Genomic DNA, 22,279 nt, shown 5'->3' with positions numbered 1-22,279 from the left:
GAATGATGATCCAGTCTCCTCTGACCGCACTCTGAGTTCTGATCTGCTGTCCGGATGTGAACAAACGTGAATCCCTGATCTGGATCTGCTGTGGATCAGAGTAGCAGACAGACGAAGGTTCAGACAGGTCACAGAAGTCTTAATCAGGAGAGGAGGCTGGGCCGTGCTGGGCCAGGCTGGGCCGTGCTGGGCCGTGCTGGGCCAGGCTGGGCCGTGCTGGGCCAGGCTGGGCCGTGCTGGGCCAGGCTGACAGAGCTTTTTAGAACTTTTTCTGCTGTTTTTACATTTTGCTTAGCAGAAACTAAATTTTGTCTTCGTTCTGGTCTTCATCCTGGATTAGGTAAAGTTTCTGGAGGCTGAGTGAAGTCGGGCTCGGGTTTACTTGACCTCCTCATATCATCTCAGTGACAGCAGGTCGCCATGGAAACAGCTTCCTTCTTCTCCATCCTTTGGTGTCAGAAACATTTCGGGGTTTATCTTCAGATCCGTCTGCATCTGAAGCTGGCCGCGTGCGTTTGCGCGTGCGCCCCTAGAACCGCCTCGTTTGCAGCTTTTAGGGTGACAGAAGCTGGTTGTGGGGGGGGGTTAGCTGAAATCCCGCCCCTCTCCTGACGTCAGCCCTTTAAAACCTGCGCACGGAGCAGCTGATGCCTTCAGATGAGCGGCGGGCAGCGCGCGCGCCACACGTGCGGAGCTCCGACTGCGCTGTCAACTTTCTGCGCGTGAGCCGCAGCGGACAGGACGTCGTTCACTTTTCACAGGTGTTAACCGGGGAACCGAGCAGGTAAGCCGCCGCCGTCCGGTTGCTCCCGGTAATTTACGGTAAGCTCTGAAAGAGCCGCGCGGGCATTCTGATGTGAACCCGGTCACATCTCCCGAGGTGACTGATCGTGCGTGTCCGTGGAGACCCCTTCCCCACAATGGCTCCTTTTCATGAGCAAAGTTCTCGTCAGGGCTGATCAGTCAGGGGGGTGGGGGGGGGGGGGGGAATCGGGGGCATGACATGAGGTTAAGGGTTCCTGCATCCATCCGCGAGTGTGAGAAAAGTCTGTCACGCGTGGAATAGACTGACGCAAAAGCCGCTGTGCGCTAAAATCAACTGAATCACAGAGACGTGAAGGATTGTCAACCAACAAACAAACAAACAAACAAACAAACAAACAAACAAACAAACAAAGATGGTGACTTCTGCAGAGGATTGAAACATTTGTAAAATCATCTCTGACTGCAGCTGAATGGAGGATGTGCAAAGCCTGCGTGTTTGTGCAAAGCCTGCGTGTTTGTGCAGCGTGTGTGTCAGGGAGGGAGGGGGGATCTCTTAACTGAAAATTGAAATTGAATGTTTTCCTCCAAAAACCTAAATCAGTTTATCTTTTAGAAGATAAGAAGCCTTCTCACCATACAGCAGCTGTGATCACGTGACCATGATCCCGGTTTGTCAGCGAGCAAGAACTCCAGAAGATCCAGCAGAGTCTTGGTCCAGGTCTGCTGGTTTTTGCTGGTGATGCTGAGTTCGAATGGACTGAACCACTGGTCCCACCGTTGTGGGGGTGGAGGTCATGCTGACAAGTTTCTGCGTGCTGATATCTCAGCTCCCCAGTTTACACGCACGGTCAGGAATGTGCTGAAGCCCCGCCCCCCCTCCAGCTGTGCGCCCGCTCCACCGTCCCTGATGATGCTGGAGGATGAGGAGGAGAATCTCAAGCGTCAAGCGTGGAGCGGCCTTCATGTCTGTTCCAACAGCTGCTGTGGGAGGCATCGATCTGTGAATAAAAATCAATGTTCTGCAAAAGTGTTGATGGGATTGTAAAATGTGGGCCGCGGTTCGTCACTAGAACTCTGTTACATAACCTAAAAAGACTTTAAACAGAATCTGCAACCATGAAAGCAGCAGAAATCTGCAGAGTTTCTGCTCAAAGTCACAGCGAAAGAGGAACAGGAGCAGCCTGACACTAACCGGAGCAGACGGAGCGCGCCGGACACCACATCCAGGCTCTGAGGCTCCTGACCTTTGTTCCTCAACGTTTGACAGGATGAAAGTGGGACCAGTAAGGCTGAGGTTCTGATGGAAGTGGGGGGGTGAGGTTCTGCTCACCGGTCTGTGACAGAAAGAACCGCCGTCATTTCAGACCTCATTACACCAGAAACGGGATCTGTCACAAAAGGTGATCGTCAAGGCAGCAGGAAAATCCAGTCAGCCCCCCCACAACAAAACACACCCATGACTACAAAAATGAACAAGTTTGTTCTGTTCATTCAAACAAACCCAAAGATCTACAGCAGGTGGACCCAACGGTTCTGCTTGGGTCAACTCCAGAACCCGGTTCTGTGAAACGTTCTCAGGTCATTGTGTTTGCTCTGCAGCCAATCCCGGACCAGCGGGAAGAATCAGAGAAAACACAAACCAGAATAAATGGATTTCTGTGGATTTGAACAGAGACTAAGGCTGTTGTCACACTAAAGGGGGGGGGGGGGGGGTGAACTGGAAAACACAACTTGCCCCCCCCAAACAATTCTGTAAAATGTCCCGATATTTTGATATTTAGGTGGCAATATGGGGTCTTACCTTTGTTTTCCACTAGGTGGCAGCACACCGAGCCGCTTTCCGCAGCTCTGCACCAAAACAACATTACGCCGTGGCGAGAACCATCAGGTGGTCGACGTTCGTGCATTTGCCCGGTGTAGGTACCATAACCTTTCGGCCTGCAATAACCGTTCGGGGTCCTTTAACATTACGGTAGCCCCACTTGGTCAAACAACATAGCGTCCACCTACACCGGCGGTTGTCGTTCCACAGATCAGGAACCACCTGATTGGTGGGGATTGCTTGCTGTTTCTTTGGTCGTCAGCTGAATTCATAAAGTTCTTTAATCAGGGTTGGAAATGAATCACACTTTATTTTCTTAACTTTACTTAAAGAACCTTACCGGTTCAACCTTTAAAGATTGGAGGTGTCACCGGCACCGCCTCTGTGACACAAACCGTAACTCTGACCATTTATGGCGCCAAACCGGCTTGAAAAACCAGAATCAGGTGATTCACAGTGATTGCGTAACGGCTGTCAAAGTCTGAATCCTTAAAAATGGTGATGTATTGTCAGTGGTACGGTCTCGGGATGTACCATGACGTGACACCTGTTAGTTCTGTGATTCCAGTCATGCTAAGGGGCCATGTACAGAAACATGTACATCCTGAGACACATCATATTGCCATTTTCGTGGGTTCCACACATGGCGTTCTCAGGACAGAACCAAAGACTGAAGCAGACCTGGAAAAATCAGGCCTTTCCAAAAGCTCCTCCCCTTTTGGGGGCGTTGCTGGGAAAAGGGGGGCTGTCAGACTGAGGTGAAGTTAAATAAGGGGATCAAACAGAACCAAACAAGCCCGTGTGAATGTGTGGATCAGACGTTTGTGTTTTCAAACGGGAGAAGGAGAGCTTGGAGGCAGACCGACGAGCGTCTGCAGGATGTCCGGCGCTCCGACTGAAACCCCATCAAGAATACTGAACGGCGGCTCTCAGACGCACGGCGCGGTTCTACCGACTGTCTGTCTGACGGACAAGCAGAAACCAAGAAGGCTGAATGTTTTAAAGCTCCTTTATGACCGAAAGAGGTCCACAGTGACCGAGACACACCCACGGCCCCCGCCTGCTTCTCAGGGGCTGAGGTTCCATGTTTAGCAAAAGAAAACATACATGAGCCTTTTTAGATGCGGCTTGATGGAACGTACCGTGATAAGATTTGATCCAAATATTCAGAGTTTCTGTTCAAACATCAAAAGTGAAGCAGGAGGACACGGCGGCGTCAGAAGCTTCTGTGAATCTAAACCAACACGGCAGATGAATCCGCGCTTCAGAGAGGAAGCCCGTCATCTGATGCGATCACGTCTCACAGACCACATCCCAAACAAAGCGGACCAGGAGAAAGTCGCAGCTCTGCCGCCGCCGCTTTCCTGCTCCAGTCACTTCAGATCTCATCTCCGCCTGCGATTGTTTCTGCGTTTTGTCCTAGAGCCCGGCGATGCAGAAGCTGATTTCCAGAATAGGATCCCCTCTGGGGAGAACTTGAATTAAACCCCTTCTTTACAGACTTCTGCCTGCTGCCTCAAAAAACCTCCTGAACGTGGAGGACTTGGAACCTGAGAGCAGACCACAGAGCTGTAATGATGTTCAACAGCAGAGCGCAGCTTACGGAGAAGCCTGCCCTCCTTTCACTTCACCATCAAGCTTTTCTGACTCTATTCCCGTTTCCTCTGATTAGGTTGGGCTCAGCAGCTCAGAGTAGTTTGCATCATCTGGGACAAACTTCAGGAAGTGAAAGCAGAAGTTTATCTGGAAAAGAAAGAACTCTGGGATGTGAGTTGTGGCCTGACAGAAAGGCGTCGTCACGGAGACGCTAACCTGATGTAAATTCAACGCTGAATCATTTCACAGCTCCTCATCATCTGCTGGCTGGAAGCAGAAATCCACTTTGGAGCCGTGGTTAACAGATGTTTGGGGCTCTTATTGTGGCGGAGGCGTCCACTTGTGAGCAGCAGCTGCGTTTCCTGTCAGCTTCAGCTGTGGTGCAGCGTCAATGTAACATTCATGAATGGGACTCAAACGGTCATGAGCTGTAAAACTGCAGCTGGCGCTGCCCAACACCTGAAGGCGGGGATTTTCCTTCATGCATAAGAGGAGTTGAAGCTGAAAGCAATGTTGAACAGCCCCCCCCGTCCCCCCCCGTCCCCCGTACAGCCATGTCCACCTGTCCTTGTGAAACTGATTTGTTGGTTTCCAAGAGACGGTTGTAGACGGATGGACAGTGAACAACTGTCACTGCACCCACAATCCCCCACCCAGCTAAGAAAAACACCTGGGGGGGGGGGGGGGGGTGTGTGTCAAGGTCTCTGGAGGGTCCTAAAGAGGAGCGGCTGCATCTTGAGGAGAGCTCAGCTGTGTCTTTCAGCTCTCTGGGGGTTCGTACGACCTCCTCAACAACGTCATGTAACTGGAGCGTACCATTGTCATGGGTGTGCTAAATGTATCGTCATGTAAATGGAGCGTACCATTGTCATGGGTGTGCTAAATGTATCGTCATGTAACTGGAGCGTACCATTGTCATGGGTGTGCTAAATGTATCGTCTTGTAACTGGAGCGTACCATTGTCATGGGTGTGCTAAATGTATCGTCATGTAACTGGAGCGTACCATTGTCATGGGTGTGCTAAATGTATCGTCATGTAACTGGAGCGTACCATTGTCATGGGTGTGCTAAATGTATCGTCATGTAACTGGAGCGTACCATTGTCATGGGTGTGCTAAATGTATCGTCATGTAAATGGAGCGTATTATTGTCATGGGTGTGCTAAATGTATCGTCATGTAAATGGAGCGTACCATTGTCATGGGTGTGCTAAATGTATCGTCATGTAACTGGAGCGTACCATTGTCATGGGTGTGCTAAATGTATCGTCATGTAAATGGAGCGTACCATTGTCATGGGTGTGCTAAATGTATCGTCATGTAACTGGAGCGTACCATTGTCATGGGTGTGCTAAATGTATCGTCATGTAACTGGAGCGTACCATTGTCATGGGTGTGCTAAATGTATCGTCATGTAACTGGAGCGTACCATTGTCATGGGTGTGCTAAATGTATCGTCTTGTAACTGGAGCGTACCATTGTCATGGGTGTGCTAAATGTATCGTCATCTAAATGGAGCGTACCATTGTCATGGGTGTGCTAAATGTATCGTCATGTAACTGGAGCGTACCATTGTCATGGGTGTGCTAAATGTATCGTCATGTAAATGGAGCGTACCATTGTCATGGGTGTGCTAAATGTATCGTCATGTAACTGGAGCGTACCATTGTCATGGGTGTGCTAAATGTATCGTCATGTAACTGGAGCGTACCATTGTCATGGGTGTGCTAAATGTATCGTCATGTAACTGGAGCGTACCATTGTCATGGGTGTGCTAAATGTATCGTCATGTAACTGGAGCGTACCATTGTCATGGGTGTGCTAGATGTATAGTCATGTAAATGGAGCGTACCATTGTCATGGGTGTGCTTAATGTATCGTCATGTAAATGGAGCGTACCATTGTCATGGGTGTGCTAAATGTATCGTCATGTAACTGGAGCGTACCATTGTCATGGGTGTGCTAAATGTATCGTCATGTAACTGGAGCGTACCATTGTCATGGGTGTGCTAAATGTATCGTCATGTAAATGGAGCGTACCATTGTCATGGGTGTGCTAAATGTATCGTGAAGTATTTGTAAGGAAGTTCCACGCACTCATGACGTACGCGTGATGCTGTCGTACGGCGTCCTTAGCCGTGAGTAAGGTGTGAGTTCTGGCCTTTCTAACAGTCGGGCTGCAGCTAGGAGCGCGCACGTTTCACGTGAACAGCACCAACGGGATCTTAGTGAAGTCTGCAGGATTTGAAAAAATGAGAAATCTGTACGACACGCCTGCGCCTCACCTCCTTCTCAACCGTAGAAAAACGAACTCTGCGGGTTCACTGAGCGGTCCACCACCTCGGTGTTACCGGGGGGTCACATGTGTGACCCGCACAGATTTGACTCTTTTTGACCTGCAGACAGACCGTATCCACCTGTCAGGACGGTTGGCTTTGATAGAATCTACCTGGATGACAGAGACTCTACACACATCTCCTCTGTGTGTTTTCCACAAGAGAGACAGGACGCCGCCATCAGGACTTGCGATGTCAGCCAGAAGACTCGATGACTTGTGACCAAAGACTGCAAACTTGGACTTGGGACCAGAGATTGGACCTCAGAGGTCAGACTTGAAGCTGGTCTGGTAGAAGCAGAAACTCCTGGGCTGGTTTAGTTGTTTGCAAACAGACGTGGACGCTAAAGGAGGTTGTTCGTGTGGTGACGCGTCACTGCAAGGCGTCTGGACATGAGACAGAGGGAGACTGACACTTGACATCGGCTTACAGCCTAAAGGTTCACACACGTCCTCATTCCAGCGTAACGGCGGAGCCTTTTTTCAGTTAACTCTATAGAAGTACTGGCAGTTTTTTAAATGACTGTCTTTTTATTATTTTCCCACTTGAAAAAGGCAGCTAACCTCTGACACGTTCATTAAAAAGGCTGCCTTGGCAGCGCGGCGCGTCTGGCAGTGTGTGATATCCTGACTGCAAAGAAAGCGTGGCGTTAAGAGGAGGTGCAGACCGGTGAAGGCTCAAGTACACCGACTCTTTCACGAAGAGCTGTGTTTAGAGAAGCCTGCAGCCTGTTCCTTTATATCCTCTCTGCGAGCGCCGCCGTTTCTGTCTTTCCTTGATCTGTAAAATTCCAGAAAAGACGTGCAAAGGAAACGTTCTAGTAGTTTGGAAGACCTCCATCTAGTTACTTAAGACCTTTTGTTATTGCAGACATAAAGAAAAACTTCCCATCAACCCACTGATCAATTGCCTGCCTCTTGGCATTCTGGGGATTGTAGTCATACCACATCATATGACTGCTTCACTCAGCGTGTCTTTAACCTGGTGGGCGTTATGATCCATAATTATTTTTTTTTTTTTTACAGGTTTAAAATGAACGAAAGCCTGGAGAACAACCTGACTCAACTGGACGACAACTGGACGTTTTATAACGCCTCCACGGAGCACAGCAAGCCGCGGAACGTCACCTACGTGGGATTTTACCTTCACCAGCCGTCTACAGCCGCCATCTTCATCATCTCCTACCTGCTGATCTTCCTGGTGTGCATGGTGGGAAACGGGGTGGTGTGCTTCATCGTACTGAGAAGCAAAAACATGTGGACCGTCACCAACTTGTTCATCCTGAACCTCGCCGTGAGCGACCTCCTGGTGGGGATTTTCTGCATGCCCACCACACTTCTGGATAACATCATCACAGGTAACTGAGGCTCCGCCCTCTGGGGCTCTGGCTGGTAAACAGACATGATGGCATAAGGATCTGTACCTTTCTTTAATATCTGAACATTGGGAACTTCTGGATTCTCAGTGAAACCACAGTTGTTGGTGTCTTTGCTGGGGGGGTGGGGGTGGTACGTAAGCCCTTTAAAGGAACAATACCTGTGCGAGGCCTTTTCAGTTTCCCTTCCCACACATCCTGCTTTCAAACTGAAATGTCGGATTAGTTGGGGGGGGGGGGGGGGGGGGGGGGGCTTACAGTGACACGCGTGTGGGCGCCGCGGCATCTGGCGCTGTTGTGTTTCCTGGTGCTCTTTGGACGGGAGACTGAGATTTATGTTAGAAGCATTTAGGTTGTACGGGGTAGCAGATGAGGATCAGCGGGGGGGGGGGCGTTATAGGAGACCGGTGACCCTTCCTGCAGGTTGACCTTCAGTGTTGGGGGGCATCTCAGCTGTTCTGGTTCTGGTACCGGCCGTAAAACAGAACCCACCCCTCACAAGCACCACACTGAAAACACAGCAGGACTCTGCAAAAAGAAGAAGCCTGAAAATGAGAAAAGAAGATTCCTGCAGAAGGAAAATGCAGCAAATCAATTTACTGAACAGGACATCAGAACATCAAATTCTACAAATGTATTCTAAAAGCAAAAATCTCTTTTGACTTCAAATGAAGGTTATTCCTAAACCTCACCTAAATGCAGCTCAAAGTGACAATAAACTACAATAAAATACGTTGGAATGACTCATCTGACATCAAAATATTGGTATAATCCATCTGAAGAAGTCCTCATCAAATCTAACACCTACACTTATTCTGAGCATAAATCTACATTTTTGTTTCCAAAAGAACGACAAGGAAGGAACTTTTTAACTTTGATCAAACCTTAAAATAAACGGAACCAACAATTCCAGTTTAATGGCCGTTTCTTTAAGTCTTAGATCAAGGTTTTCTAATGTCAGTCTGGAGCGATAAGAAGCTCCTAGTAGATTAAACAACAAGGGAGCTGGAAAAATGCCTTAGATGAAGGTTTCAGTCCGATCCTGTCAGAGAGCCGCTGCTGTCTGGGTCTTCTGTCTGGTAGTTTTGGGGTTTTTGGTGGTTGTGTGGTGAAACAAAAACCATTTCAGTATTTGTGATATAGTTACAGTTTTATTTCTCCATTATTGTGAAAAGGAAACAAACATTTTTCCCTTTGATGCTTTTTCCCACAGCAAACATGACGGCTCAACTGGGATATCTGTTTAGTTTACCCGAAGAGGAATCAATAGAATCCTCTTCGGCTTTTCTTCTAGCTGAAAACTTTCTACAAACGAGTCGGTCGACGTTTCCTCTTTCCGTTTTTGAATCCATTTTAAAAGGGGGGGAGCTTTCATGAAGACATTTACATACATGTTGTTTTAGCAACATGTTCTTACAATATTTAAGAAAGAATTGATTGGTGGATAGAAAAAAACATCAGTGGAAAATAATGGGTCCGTCTGTTCCAACCAGAAAGGGTTTGGATGTCAGGAGTCACTGGGGGGGTCAGGGTTTCCCCGAGTCGGTTCTGACCTCTGAGTCCCAGAAACATCCTTGGAAATAGCAAAGCAGCATCTTCATGTCCTTCATCTACAGAAGCTGCTTCCCCAAAGATCTTTGAAGATCCAGCAGATTCTCATTTGAATGAACATGGAAATAGCTTTTTAATGAACATTGAATGATTTGCCTAAAAAGCCTCTTTACATTAGGTGTCCAAAGGCAGCAAAAGATGACATATTTTCAGGAAATCCATCCGACTTTGTCTGATTCCATCCAGGCTGTCACAGCATAATCCTGAAACATGCAGGACAGCTTCCAGCTGGGAAACACAAAGTCCTCCCGTTAGATCTGCTGCTCAAAACTCCATTTCTAATTAAAACATTAACGCTCACTGAGAAGAGCTGATTTGAAAACAGAATCTCAGCGGCAGACATTTAGAAGGGATTCATGTCGGTAATATTTGTGCAGACTTTTCATGTCAGACCTAAAGCACCTGCTGAGCACAAAAACCTCTTTCTATGGAAACATCAAGAAAGCTCATTTTAGCTGCTGGCTCATCACACAACTTCAAAGAGCATCATGGAGGGTTTTTAATGAGAATATGGGACGTTTGTCTTTACGTCGTCAGTTCTGTTGGTCTGTTAGAAGCAGAGGAAGTAAATGCACACAGATTAAATTCATTTCTCTGCATCTTAGATTAAAACTTTGTTTGTAGACACGAAGACTTCTGGGTGAAAACAGGGACGTCTTCTATGTTCCTCCTGGTTTTATGCTTATTTGGAGGAGAAACTTCCAGACTCAGCAGAATACAGCAATGATCCTGTTTTCCAGGTAGCAGTTTTTCTCCGATAAGGCTGTGGTTTACGCGGTGAGGCGACCATGGGGGCGTGGCCACGCTTTAGAGGATGGCCACAGGCCGCAGCAGAAACCCTTCAGGGAAACAGAATTCCTGAATGAAAGAATGTCACAAAGAAAACGTTCTTCCCACAGCATGACAGCAACAGAGATGGAAGGATGAGCGGCAGGTTAGGAGGATGAAGCTCCGCCTCCTAAACGTTTCCATGATAGAAGACAGGAAATGAAGACGTAGCAACATCTCTGTAGAAATAGAACAACTAGAAAATACTCACTTTCATCTAAAACAACACACACTCTTTGACACACCATGACTCTTCGTTTGTTTGACGTGACGGAATAACCTCCATCTGTAATGAGAAAAGAGCGGTAAACTCAGCAGAAAAGAGTCTCAGGAGGAAAGAATATGTAAAAAACCGCAGAGGAAACACAGGAAAGGTGCCGTCTGTCTGCAGGAGAACCTCGCCAGAGGCAAAAGCCTCACAGTTTCTCACATCTTTGAAAGTGGAGCCAACAGCAAACGCCATCGTGGGAGAACGGGGTCAGCTTGAGTCAGATGGTGGCGTTCGGAGAGGCTGATCACAGACTCGGAGCCCAGGAGGCAGGAGAATTGTTGGTGTGACGCAGCTCGTCCAGCTGGAGCGGAAAGGACGCCGTCCATCGTGAAATGGAAGCTGCTCATCCAAACCCAGCGCGCTGCATGCGGCGACGGAGCAGGAGATTCAACATGACCGACAGGCCGCAGCCCATGCAGCGTCTGCAGCGTCTGCAGCGTCTGCAGCGTCTGCAGCGTCTGCAGCGTCTGCAGCTACACCGGCAATCCTTCTTATTTATCTGCTGCAGCATGTGGCGCATTAGAATGCAGCAGAGAATAAGTTCTACACTTCCTCACCCCAAAGCTGGATCCAGATGTGGCGTCTCTGCTGCTCCTCTGACACCACATCTGTGGCTGAGGAGTCTGGGAGTCTCTGCTTTCAACCACAGCAGGCCGGACGGGAAATTAGTAATGATTGTTCGAGTAAAAAATAATCTGCAAAGATTTTTCATACTTGATCTGCATTTGCTATGAAGATTTATGAAACAGTGTTATTTCTATTTTTCTTGATAGTGTTATTTTTAATCATATTCAGGATTTTTCTAATGAATATAATCTGCACGTTTTAGATAACTGATCTGTTTGTGCTATGCTGATGTCCAGAATAGAGTTATGTCTATTTTTACATAATTATTAACCAATTTACCTTTGTCATGTGATTTATTGATACTTCAGGATTCTTAATTCTGTCTGATAGACGTCATGAACCGTATGATGATAGTTAATGTAATCAAATGGTTACAGCAGAACAGGGTGGGATTCTAGAAGTTCACTTCCTTCCTCTAATCTTTGATTTACTGTCTGATTATCCTACGTTTGAGACGTCTTTGTATGAATGGATACCTGATGATTGTTTTGTGCATTATTCTTGCTTTGATTGTTTGAAATAAATCAAATCAAATCAAATCAAATTGATCATCCATGTGTGTAGATGAACCAGAAGACAACATTTCCTCCAGACAATGCTCCAGTCCTGACAGAAATGTTCTTCATGTAGTTTTTAGAAGTTGGGGTTTGTTTAGACAAATGTGTCGTGTGGGGGGGTTTCTGCCGGCACTGAAAACCATAAACGGCTGTTCTGGGCCACGCCACACACAGCTGGCGTCTTTCCGCTCTCTTCCAAGCAGTGAAGGTGATATCTGGGTTCTTCATTTCATGATCCGGGGAAACATCAGAGCAGAGACGTTTGAATTCAGAAGAAGACATCCCCGAAGGCTCAGAAAGACGGGAACAGCAGCAGACGAAGCGTCTTTCTCCAAAGACGACCACAAAGAAGACCGTTAAGCCGTTCTTCCTCTGAACCCCACCGAACATGAGGAATGTCAGGAAGACCTTCAGCTCTTCAGCTGCTTAAGCTGCTCAGTGTTTCAGAAAAGCCAACCCTCCCACTCAAAGAAATGCAAACTTCTTTAAACCTTTTTAGTGTTTGTGGGCGGGAAGTTTCTATTTTTACGTCTGGAGGTGTTGGATCTAAATCTGCCTCTGTGACGGTTACACAGATTGAACTCATCTTTACCTTTTTTCAGTTCAGAGGACAGGTTTTCTTAATGCATTTTCTGCAGCTTCTTTGCTTTTCTGTTGGAAGTTATGAAGCTAACTGGAGAGCTGGAGCTTTAAAAGCTGCATTTTAACAAAATAATTCTAACCGTTGCTACATTTGATCAGTTCTACTGTAACGTCACTGAATATTTGAATGTAATCAGGAGTTTACCTATGAAGCTGTTTTCAACCTGAGCCGTGAGGACGTGTCATCCCTCTGTCTCCCTGCAGGGTGGCCCTTTGGAAGCCTGGTCTGTAAAATGAGCGGGATGGTTCAGGGGATTTCGGTTTCCGCGTCCGTCTTCACTCTGGTGGCCATCGCCGTCGACAGGTACAGTGGTTGTTGGCCTAAAACCCGTCCTGGAAAACACTTAGGTGCAGATGTACCGTTAGGGAGAAGGAATTCTATTTATGCAGATGACACTGATGTGTTCGCATGTGCTATTATTGCAATAAAAAGGTCAATACTTTGCAGATTTTACTTATCGCAGGTTCTTTTTAGATCATAACTGTATGACAGAATTTCAGTTAATTCATAAATATTTTTAAAGTAATTCAGCTGTTAGAACATCACACGCAGATGATTTTGGCTGAAGCTTCCACATTTAAAGTGAAATGTATAAAAGTTTCAAAATGAAACATCACCGTGAGAACAGAAGAGGTCGTTAGGCTGATGTTTGGACAAAACCTTCACATCTTCATCTTATTCTAGATACATATAGATTACATTTAGAAAAATACATACAAAAATACAAATAGATACTTATACGTTTAGAAAATAGCATCACAGGATTTGGCTTTATTGGGATATTCCTACACTCATGGGTTCATCTGAACATGCTGATTCCATCAAAAGTCACGGAGGACGCCGACCGGCGCTCCGTGTCTGTTGGTGGGACCCGCTTTGATGCTCAGCCGATGTGGGGGGCCTTTACAAACATTAGCTGACGGCTGGAGAGTCTGGTGGTGGCAGCGTTTGGCGGCGTGAACGATTGACCCAGCGGGGTGAGACGGTCTGCTGGCAGATGGGAGGTGAAAGGGCTCCTCCAGCTGCAGGAGTGACAGCTGCTGGCCTCCAGCACACAGCGTGAACTAATGACTCTCCGTCCACGTTTCCAGGATATCTGCAGTCATGGCAGCGACGCATGAAGTCCAAACACGTCGGTATTCATACGGCAAAGTCACCTCATGGTCCAGACGACTGGGAGGAGACAGATTTGTTCTCAGCGTCAGACACCAGAAGTTCTGTCTCTTTGGGGGATTTTCACTTTGAATGGCAGCGAGCAGCTTTTTTATGACGCTTCCTCACTAGAGGAAGGTTATATTTGTCAAAAGTTTGGTACTTCTTGATAAAACCTAAACTTTTTACAAGAAAAATGAAGCCATTCGAGAAAAACTGAATGATATTTTTAGACTTTTCACTTGGCAATCTGAAAACTGTGAGGGAGAACTACATTAAAAAAACATTTCTTACAGAATAATGGATGCTTCATCCATCCATCATCCATCATCCATCATCCATCCATCCATCCATCCACCCATCCATCCATCATCCATCCATCCATCCACCCATCCATCCATCATCCATCCATCCATCCATCCATCCATCCATCCATCCATCCATCCATCCATCCATCCATCCATCCACCCATCCATCCATCATCCATCCATCCATCCATCCACCCATCCATCCATCCATCCATCATCCATCATCCATCCATCCATCATCCATCCATCCATCCATCCACCCATCCATCCATCATCCATCATCCATCATCCATCCATCCATCATCCATCCATCCATCATCCATCCATCCATCCATCCATCCATCCATCATCCATCCATCCATCCATCCACCCATCCATCCATCATCCATCATCCATCATCCATCATCCATCCATCCATCATCCATCCATCCATCATCCATCCATCCATCCATCCATCCATCCATCCATCCATCCATCATCCAGGTTGAAGAAGCTGGAAAAAACCACCCAGGAACCAGGAGAACATGCAAACTCCACACAGAAAGAACCTTTAATGTACCACATCTGTAAAAGTGTGAATTTTCACTTGTGACCAAATGAAAACTCCGCTTTGATGTCAGTCTCAAAGCAAACGCCGCTGTTTCCTGTCAACCTGCAGGTTCAGGTGCATCGTCTATCCCTTCAAGCAGAAGCTGACCATTTCCACGGCCACCATGATCATCGTCATCATCTGGGTCCTGGCGGTCTCCATCATGTGTCCGTCCGGGGTGATGCTGCAGGTGACCAAGGAGCACACGGTGCGAGTGCTGCTGGGCTACGACAACAAAAGCAGCCCGTTCTACTGGTGCAAAGAGGACTGGCCCAACCAGGAGATGAGGAAGATCTACACCACCGTCCTCTTCGCCAACATCTACCTGGCTCCTCTTTCGCTAATCGTGATCATGTATGCCCGGATCGGCATCACGCTTTTCAAAACCACCGTTCCAACGGGGGGAAAGCCGGGCCAGGAGAACCGCCACAACGTGTCGAAGAAGAAGCAGCGAGTGATCAAGATGCTGCTGGTCGTGGCTCTGCTCTTCATCATGTCCTGGCTGCCCCTGTGGACCCTCATGATGCTGAGCGACTACGCCCGCCTGACGGAGCAGCAGTACCGCATCATCAACATCTACGTCTACCCCTTCGCCCACTGGCTGGCGTTCTTCAACAGCAGCGTCAACCCCATCATCTACGGCTTCTTCAACGAGAACTTCCGCAGGGGCTTCCAGGCCGTGTTCAAGTTCAGCCTGTGCGCGGCGGACGGCCACCGCCGCAGGACCTACTCGCACCGGCTGCAGGGGAACTCGGTGCTGCCGGCCAATCCCCTGCAGACCACCGTGGAGCCCATTTCCATGAACAGCCTGGAGCAGAACCCCTCCAGGAGGCTGAACGTGGTCACGCAGCAGGAGCTGATCATGGAGGACCTGGAGAAGAGATCCTGCAGCAGCGGGGGGGTGACGGCCGTGTCCATCTGAGGGAAACGCAGATGACCGCAGTTTCCCTCCGCTGTGCCTCTGTAAACCATCTGAGGAAGGCCTTTGGGGTCATGGAGGAGACATCGGAACCCCAATCCAGACAGTAAGGAGAACGCAGACATGAAGGATCAGCAGAGGAGCTCAGAGCTGCTTCAAACGGTTCAAACCCGCCTCAGAATCCCCGACAAACTGTTCTCTCCAGAGACCTTCTGTGAAACGGATGCATTGGTGCACCGTGGTGCCCACAGTGGATGTGAACGCGCCGTGAGTTTTCCGGCTCTGGAGAGCTTTTCCACGATGCATCCGTTCACGGAGGACACACAGACGGACGGGGGGTGGAGCGGCCGAGCGGCTCGCCAGACCCTCCTCCAAAGTCTTTCTAATCTGCAGCCTCGAACCGGAACCTCATTTCTGCACAGCTGTAACGTCACAAACACGTCTGTCCTCGTCATGACCGCCCAGCCGTCCGTTCATGCAGAACCGTTTGCAGCATTTTTTACTGTTTCCATCCCCAAAGCGGATCAGAAAAAGGAAACACTCTGGTTTCCACAGCAGAGCGGGCGTGTGTGTTTAAACACGCTCTCCAATCAGCCTTCAGTGCTTCAACTGTGCTTTTTCTGTCATGAGGCTGTGATGAATGTGCCATTTTCAGATGTTTCTTTTCTATTTCTATAGTTGTTCTGTACAGTTTCGGTCCTCTAACAGATCCGTCTCTGATGACTCTTCCGCTTAGCGATGCTGTGAATCTGTGGAGGTCAAGTTGGAGGAAAAAGTGTCTTAAATGTCGTTTTTTATTTTCCTCACTGTGCAAACGGCAATACGGGAAGTTAAAGGATACCCATGAAACCATGTGTTGTGGTTCCACATCCATGTTGTCTGTCTGTAACAGAAACACTAAAAACACCTAAAGCACCATTTTAGAGGAAAAGTGGCCTTCAGGTGTCAGAAAAACGACTGAAGATAAAATACAGAAAAAGCCTCAAACTTCACCTGAAGAGGACGGATTTATCCAAACCTCACCCTGTTTTTCATGTGTTTCTGCTCGTTCTTGGTTCTGTCATACATGAGAACACCAGACGACACGGAAAAGACACAGAACCACATGATCTTCATGCCAGGAAACCCCGAAAAATGAGGAACGTTGTTTCTAACGGCTGTTTTCAACCCCTTCACGCTGGAATAAACCGTCTGCTCTGTTGTTTCTGATGGTTGAAGCTCAGTCAGGCGGACGCTGCAGCACAGCGCCGGCAGGATGCTGGAAAATGATGTTTGTGTGGTGCCGTCTCACCGGTTGTAGCAGATTCTGATCCTTCAGCTTTTTCCAGGTCAGACGGTCTTCCAGCTCATTTTTCACACAGGAGACGTGGATCATCTGAAAAATGTGACTTATTTTTGTCACAAAATGTTTTTTTGTTTTTTTACTTTCTGACTCAAAATCCGATTCAAGATGGTTTGAGGAGAACCAGAGTTCTGGTTCAGCCCACACCTGGTCAGGTGAGCTGTCAGATAAGCCTGCCTTTTAAAGGTGTGGTTTGAACAGAGCGGCGTGAGAGCGCCTTAAACTGCCCCCGGCGAGCCCCCCCCCCCCTCCACGCCGTACGTTTCCGCCAGCAGCAGATGCTTCGACGACGTCCTTCCTGTCGGTCCGCCTCGCCATTACGCAGCGACCCAGGTGGTGAGATCTGACCCCAGCAGACCTCCTCCCCCTGTTGCACAGAGTTCATGCCCCCCCCATTAGCATGTGTGGACATATGGGCCAGCACGCCCCCCCCTTGACCTTCGCTCACCTCCTGCTGCAGAGCCAGCTGACACCTCAACATAAGGTCACCGCCAGGAGGAAGCGGCGCCGCCGGAGCCGCTTTGGTCCACAAAGGAAAGTTCTGCTGCTCGCTAGGAAGAAACAACACACAAACACACACAAACACACACAAACGCAGCTCAACACAGGTGTGAAGAAGATATAGAACAAGGATGAGAAAAATGAAACACCAGATGTTCATCCTCAGCTCAGCTTCAGGTCTCACCAAGACATCATCAGGAGGAACCGGTCTGGGTTCTCTTTGAGGACGGGTCTTCACAGCCCTGTAACCTGTAACCCTTGTTCTATCCTAGGCACTTTACCATTGGGAGATGGGTCATCTAGACCCACTAGACAGTGCTCTGAACCTTTTTTCTTCAATGATTTGTGATCTTCACTGGTGTCCATGGATTACATGAAATCTTTCCACCTTTATCCACCTTTGTCATGGTAGGGAGAACACGTCAATGGAAGGGGGGGGGGGTCATCTAAGATAGCACAAGGGTTACAAAAGAGCAATAGTCCACTGATGGAGGTTTATTTTGAGACGTTTCTGGATTTGTGTATATTTTGTCTCCATGGAGCCGATGATCCAGAAGGAACATTTGAAAAGTTCTCCGTACTGTCAGTAACAGCTGATCCTCTTCTCTTTGCACATTTTCAATACTTTGACTGAAATAAATGGATAATGGGGGGGGGGGTCTTTTTACCAACTGAAACTCAGCAGAAGCTGAAGGTTTTTCATGAATGTAAAGCTTCTTTTTAAAGAACTTCCAACAGGAAGAGTTCAAAACTGTGATCTTTTTGTGTGGTTTGCATGAACATTTCCGTGTTTTCATATGTGCTTTTGTGTAGAAAAATATGTTTTTCTTTTTCTGAAGTTTTCCTGGTGTGAAGAAATTGTTGAATTGTGAAGGGCTAATTCACAGGATTTCCTCTGAAACCCGGTCATGTGACACACCAGGTCATGTGACACACCAGGTCATGTGACACACCAGGTCATGTGACACCAGGTCATGTGACACACCAGGTCATGTGACACACCAGGTCATGTGACCATCCCCACGAGCCGTATTCAGCGCCGTTAGAGCCTGATGTGGGGAAGGCTGATGTTCCAACAGGAAGGCGTGTGGAGAACCGGCTCGGTTTCCTCTTGCCTTACTGAGGACGATGAACGTTGGCGTGTTTGTGTTTCTTTACATGTCGACATGTTAGCCGTCATCTGAAGCAGACGGGGGAAGGAGCGTCAAGGTTTCAGGGACAGAGACATTCAGTTTCTCCAAAGAAGGAGGTCCTTCTGGATTCCTGGATCCCTCTGCTGACAAACGGCCGTCAGGGACGGTTCTGCTTCTTCTTTTCTGGGACCGTAAAGGCTTTCTGGTTTCTGGACGTCCTCTCTGATTCTGTGAAGGAACGGTTCTTTGAACAGAACCAGAGTGGAGCCGGTCTCAAATCCAAACCCACGTCTTTCCAGTACAGTTTCAGTGGAACCTCTGCTGGGCGCCGTGGACTCATAGACCTGCAGTGACATTAATGCTGGACATGCAGAAGAGTTGGCTGTGAGGCTGAGGGGGGGCTGGGGGGCAGGTCCACATTCTGGATTGGGATGTAAATATACCAGCAGCCCTCAGGGGGCGCATGTCCCCAGTGGGAGTTGGGTTTGTTTTAACTGACTCAGCATTTCACAGAAAAATGTACATCTGAACGCGTTCGTTGAGTTTCTGTCAGAGTTTGTGTCCCGTTCAGCTTTTAAAAAATGCAGCATTAAAACAAAGCGTTGGACACGCGAGGCCGCTGCTGGTGTTTACAGGACTTTTCTTGGAACAAATGGCTCCTTTTTTTCCACATTCATGACTGTTTTTGCATCTGGAAGACAAACCGTCCTGTTCTGTCCGGTCTGAATCCCCTCCCCACTCCAGAGCCCATACAGTCTAGACCAGGGGGGTCAAACTCATTTTGGTTCGGGGGCCGATCTCAAGTGGGCCGGACCGGTAACGTAAAACCAAAATAACGGCTTTGTTTTCGTTTTTTTTTTACTCAATTTGAAAAAATGTCTTTAAAAAATCATAACTCGCCACAGGAATGGACTAGATACTTGCTTTCTTTTTTAAACATCCTCATGGTTTTTACTCTTCATATGTGGGCCGGACTAAACCACTTGGCGGGCCGTATCCGGCCCGCGGGCCGTATGTTTGACACCCCTGGTCTAGACAGTGCGGGTCTATGTGGTGCTCTAGATCAGTGTTTTTCAACCAGTGTGGGAGATGGTCAAGTGTGCCGTGGAAAATTGCCCTCATTAACTGATCTAAAAACATTTCCCATCTCCAGGATTTCAGCACTCTGTTCATCCAAACAGGCCCTGATAAAACACTGAGGAGTTAGGAATATGAGAGATCATAAAATACTTTTTCTTTGCGTTTATTTTATTTTATTAAAGACATTTTGATAAGAATGACGTACCGCGATTCAGCTGCAGCTCCGGCTGTATTTGGGAAAAGTCCCGTCCCTTTAACTGTCTCCACCAATCATTCCTGGGGGGCTTAATCACATGTCATCAGTCTGACCAATCAGAAGTGCTTAAAGTCTTCACTTCCTTGTCCCGATTTAGCTCGTAAAGTCGCTCAGTTCTAACAAAAATACCAGCTAAAGCTCGTCTTTAGCGGTGTAGCTTTCCACAGAATCCGGTATCAGACCGTGGAACAAGTGAACAAAACAATGAAGCTCCGAAAACCGATCTCCGGCCGTTTTATGCACTACATCTCCCATGATGCATTGGGTTGTGAGAGTGACAGGGCACAAGGAGATCTGTCGTTAAACGTCTTGAAACCAACGAACACACATCAAACTATTTTTAAATCTTCTAACTTAACTTTTATTGCATCTTTTAGAAAAAAACAGCTGCAGTTTCCAGCTTTTTCTGCAACAATTATCTCAAAAATGCATGTGAGATTGTGGAGGGGCTGTAGATCAATACAGACTATCAGTTTCTCCTTCTTTTTTTAAATTTTTGGATGCTGGTGTGCCGCGGGATTTTTTTTAAGGTTAAAGTTTGCCGTGGCTCAGAAAAGGTTGAAAAACACTGGTCTAGATTAACCCCATTCGCACACGTTCTCACTGCGTTTTATAAACAGCAGATATGACATCAACATCTGCCAAAGTTCAAACCGAATAAAGTCGGTTGGACATGTCCTCTCAGTGCCCGACCCGCCATTTTTAACTGCACCCTTTAGGACACACACCCTTCACCTCGCAGCAGTATACATATGTACTGTATATATATACATATACATACATTTGAGCGCAGGTGACCCGCGTGAAAAATCTGAGTAATGCAGGTTGTAGAGGAAACTCAGACGTGGTGAGTGAGAGGGAAGGATGGGAGACGCAGGCGGAGTTCTCATTTTTTCAACCCCCCCCACAAATCCTGCAGACTCAGTGATGTTCATGTGAAACGTGCACGCTCTTCACTGCAGCCTGACAATATTTCATCATGATAATGATATTTAACTTTAGATTATACATTTAGCTTGCTAGCTAAATGTCTAGTTAGGAAATGTAGCATTTATAAATCCATGCATTCAAAGGTGAAAACATGTTTCATTTGAAAAGTGAAACATGGTTTTTTTTTATCTCCTAAAAGAGGCTAAATAACCACAAATGTTGCTGTCAATATTTGACTGCAGTTTCACAAACGGCTTTCACGTCTTTGTTCACAAATCCCACAAATAATCCTCATCATTTCTAAAATGCAGACTGTTTGGTATTGAATCCCCTCACAGCTGATTTCAGGAGCAGGTTGGAGGATGGGATCCGGCTTCCACAGTCGTCCTCATCTGCAGCTGGAAGACCTTCTTTAGATTTCCAAAAGTCTTTTTCTGCTTGTCTTGATGGACAAAAACTGTGGAGCTAAAGTCTGTTTCAAGAAGAGATTTCTATGGACAAGACGACAGAAGGTCCAAACGGCTGGCATTGGCGTCACCTGTTGGCGCCAACCGCCCTTCTTTGACCAGAAACCGACTGAGCACAAAGTGAAACTATAAGACACTTTTCTGGGTGATTCCAGGAGGGACCTCGCCGTCATCGCCATAACGCCGTCACCGCCGCTATGCCAGAAATGTTCAGCTCCTCAGGAGAGGTTGGCCGACACGTCCATCGTCTCACGTTCCAAAATGACCTTTATGGTCACAACAGTGACCTCTGTCTTTTTCAGATGCACAGAAAAGAGAAATTCTAGTTTTATGTACAGTTTTATAACATGCTGTTGAACATTAAACCAGTTACATACATGATTTTACACGAACGTGTCTTAAGGGGGACACCTAAGCCTTTATCACAGAGCTGACACGTGCCCTTTGACCTACGATCATCAATGCGTTCAAATAAACAAATGATCTTCAGGTTCCAAAGCTCCGGTCTCTGCAGATTACCGATTCATGCATGTCGACCCAAAACTGGGAGTTCTGCTGAGGACCAAAGTGTTCACACTCAGTCCAGTTCTCTCAACCGTCGATGGTTGTGAAGCTTCGGCTCATCTCAACAAGATCCACCGGATTTCCAGGTACGCTGAGCTGCTCCGTCACCTACACGCCATCATCAATCAGCCCTTCACTTTGAACCAATGGTGCATTTACCCGCTTTTTCTTCTCAGCCAATCACAATCATATTTTAACTTTGTGAATGTTTGTCCCCCCCCCCCCGAGCGATGCTATGTCAAAGTCCGGCCTCTGACCTCCATCAGCTCTGGGGGTTCTGAGTTCAGCCCAAACGTGCATGATGTCATCGGGTCGAGCCGCAGACTGACAAAGATTGTGGACCAACGTCCCTTATTCTCTATCACAAAAGAATCTTTTCTCAAAAGTCTCTGCTTCTTTAAATAGAGCTCAGGTTTTCTTCAGGATGAGACACTTGACTTCTGACAAACAGGAAACTCCACTTTTTCCAGCAGCTTTGTAAAACACAGCAAAAAAAAGAAAAAGAATCCAGAAGCGAGCAGAAAAAATCGACATGTTTCTAGAGCTGCACAGGATTTTACCTGATAGTTTCACTTTATGAGGCCGCCGCCGCCGCTGCCGTTCATGGGC

General features: G+C 47.4%; 1 protein-coding gene and 1 long non-coding RNA gene across 3 annotated transcripts; one reads left to right on the top strand and one right to left on the bottom strand.

The window, feature by feature from the left end:
• Positions 1–614: 614 nt before the first annotated feature.
• Positions 615–18,995, top strand: npffr2a (neuropeptide FF receptor 2a). 2 transcript variants are annotated; one of them, XR_013658238.1, is made up of 5 exons: positions 615–784; positions 7,543–7,874; positions 12,633–12,732; positions 14,548–18,196; positions 18,229–18,995. XR_013658238.1 is itself a non-coding variant. In XM_023958128.2 (4 exons), the coding sequence occupies exons 1-4, from the start codon at positions 648–650 to the stop codon at positions 15,398–15,400; spliced, it is 1,422 nt and encodes a 473-aa protein (XP_023813896.2). In that variant the 5' UTR covers positions 615–647; the 3' UTR covers positions 15,401–18,995. The 2 variants fall into 2 exon arrangements, 1 of the variants encoding a protein (XP_023813896.2); XM_023958128.2 differs by having other exon boundaries at positions 14,548–18,995.
• LOC144994639 (uncharacterized) lies at positions 8,908–12,710 on the bottom strand. The gene is made up of 3 exons (XR_013658239.1): positions 12,574–12,710; positions 10,543–10,617; positions 8,908–10,342 (listed from the first exon to the last, which is right to left on the bottom strand). It is a non-coding gene; the product is annotated as an uncharacterized LOC144994639 (long non-coding RNA).
• Positions 18,996–22,279: the final 3,284 nt, after the last annotated feature.

The sequence above is a fragment of the Oryzias latipes genome, chromosome 9, assembly GCF_053564925.1.
Source record: "Oryzias latipes strain Hd-rR chromosome 9, Olatipes_Hd-rR_3.1".
NCBI classification, from domain to species: domain Eukaryota; kingdom Metazoa; phylum Chordata; class Actinopteri; order Beloniformes; family Adrianichthyidae; genus Oryzias; species Oryzias latipes.
The sequence above is the reverse complement of the archived record's forward strand: the minus strand, read 5'-3'. Positions and strand labels throughout refer to the sequence as shown.

Excerpts from the sequence above, each read along its gene's own strand:
- npffr2a (XM_023958128.2), top strand. The coding sequence starts at position 648 with ATGCCTTCAGATGAGCGGCGGGCAGCGCGCGCGCCACACGTGCGGAGC. Across the intron at positions 785-7,542 it reads TTAACCGGGGAACCGAGCAG|GTTTAAAATGAACGAAAGCC; the intron begins GTAAGCCGCCGC and ends TTTTTTTTACAG. Across the intron at positions 12,733-14,547 it reads GTGGCCATCGCCGTCGACAG|GTTCAGGTGCATCGTCTATC; the intron begins GTACAGTGGTTG and ends GTCAACCTGCAG.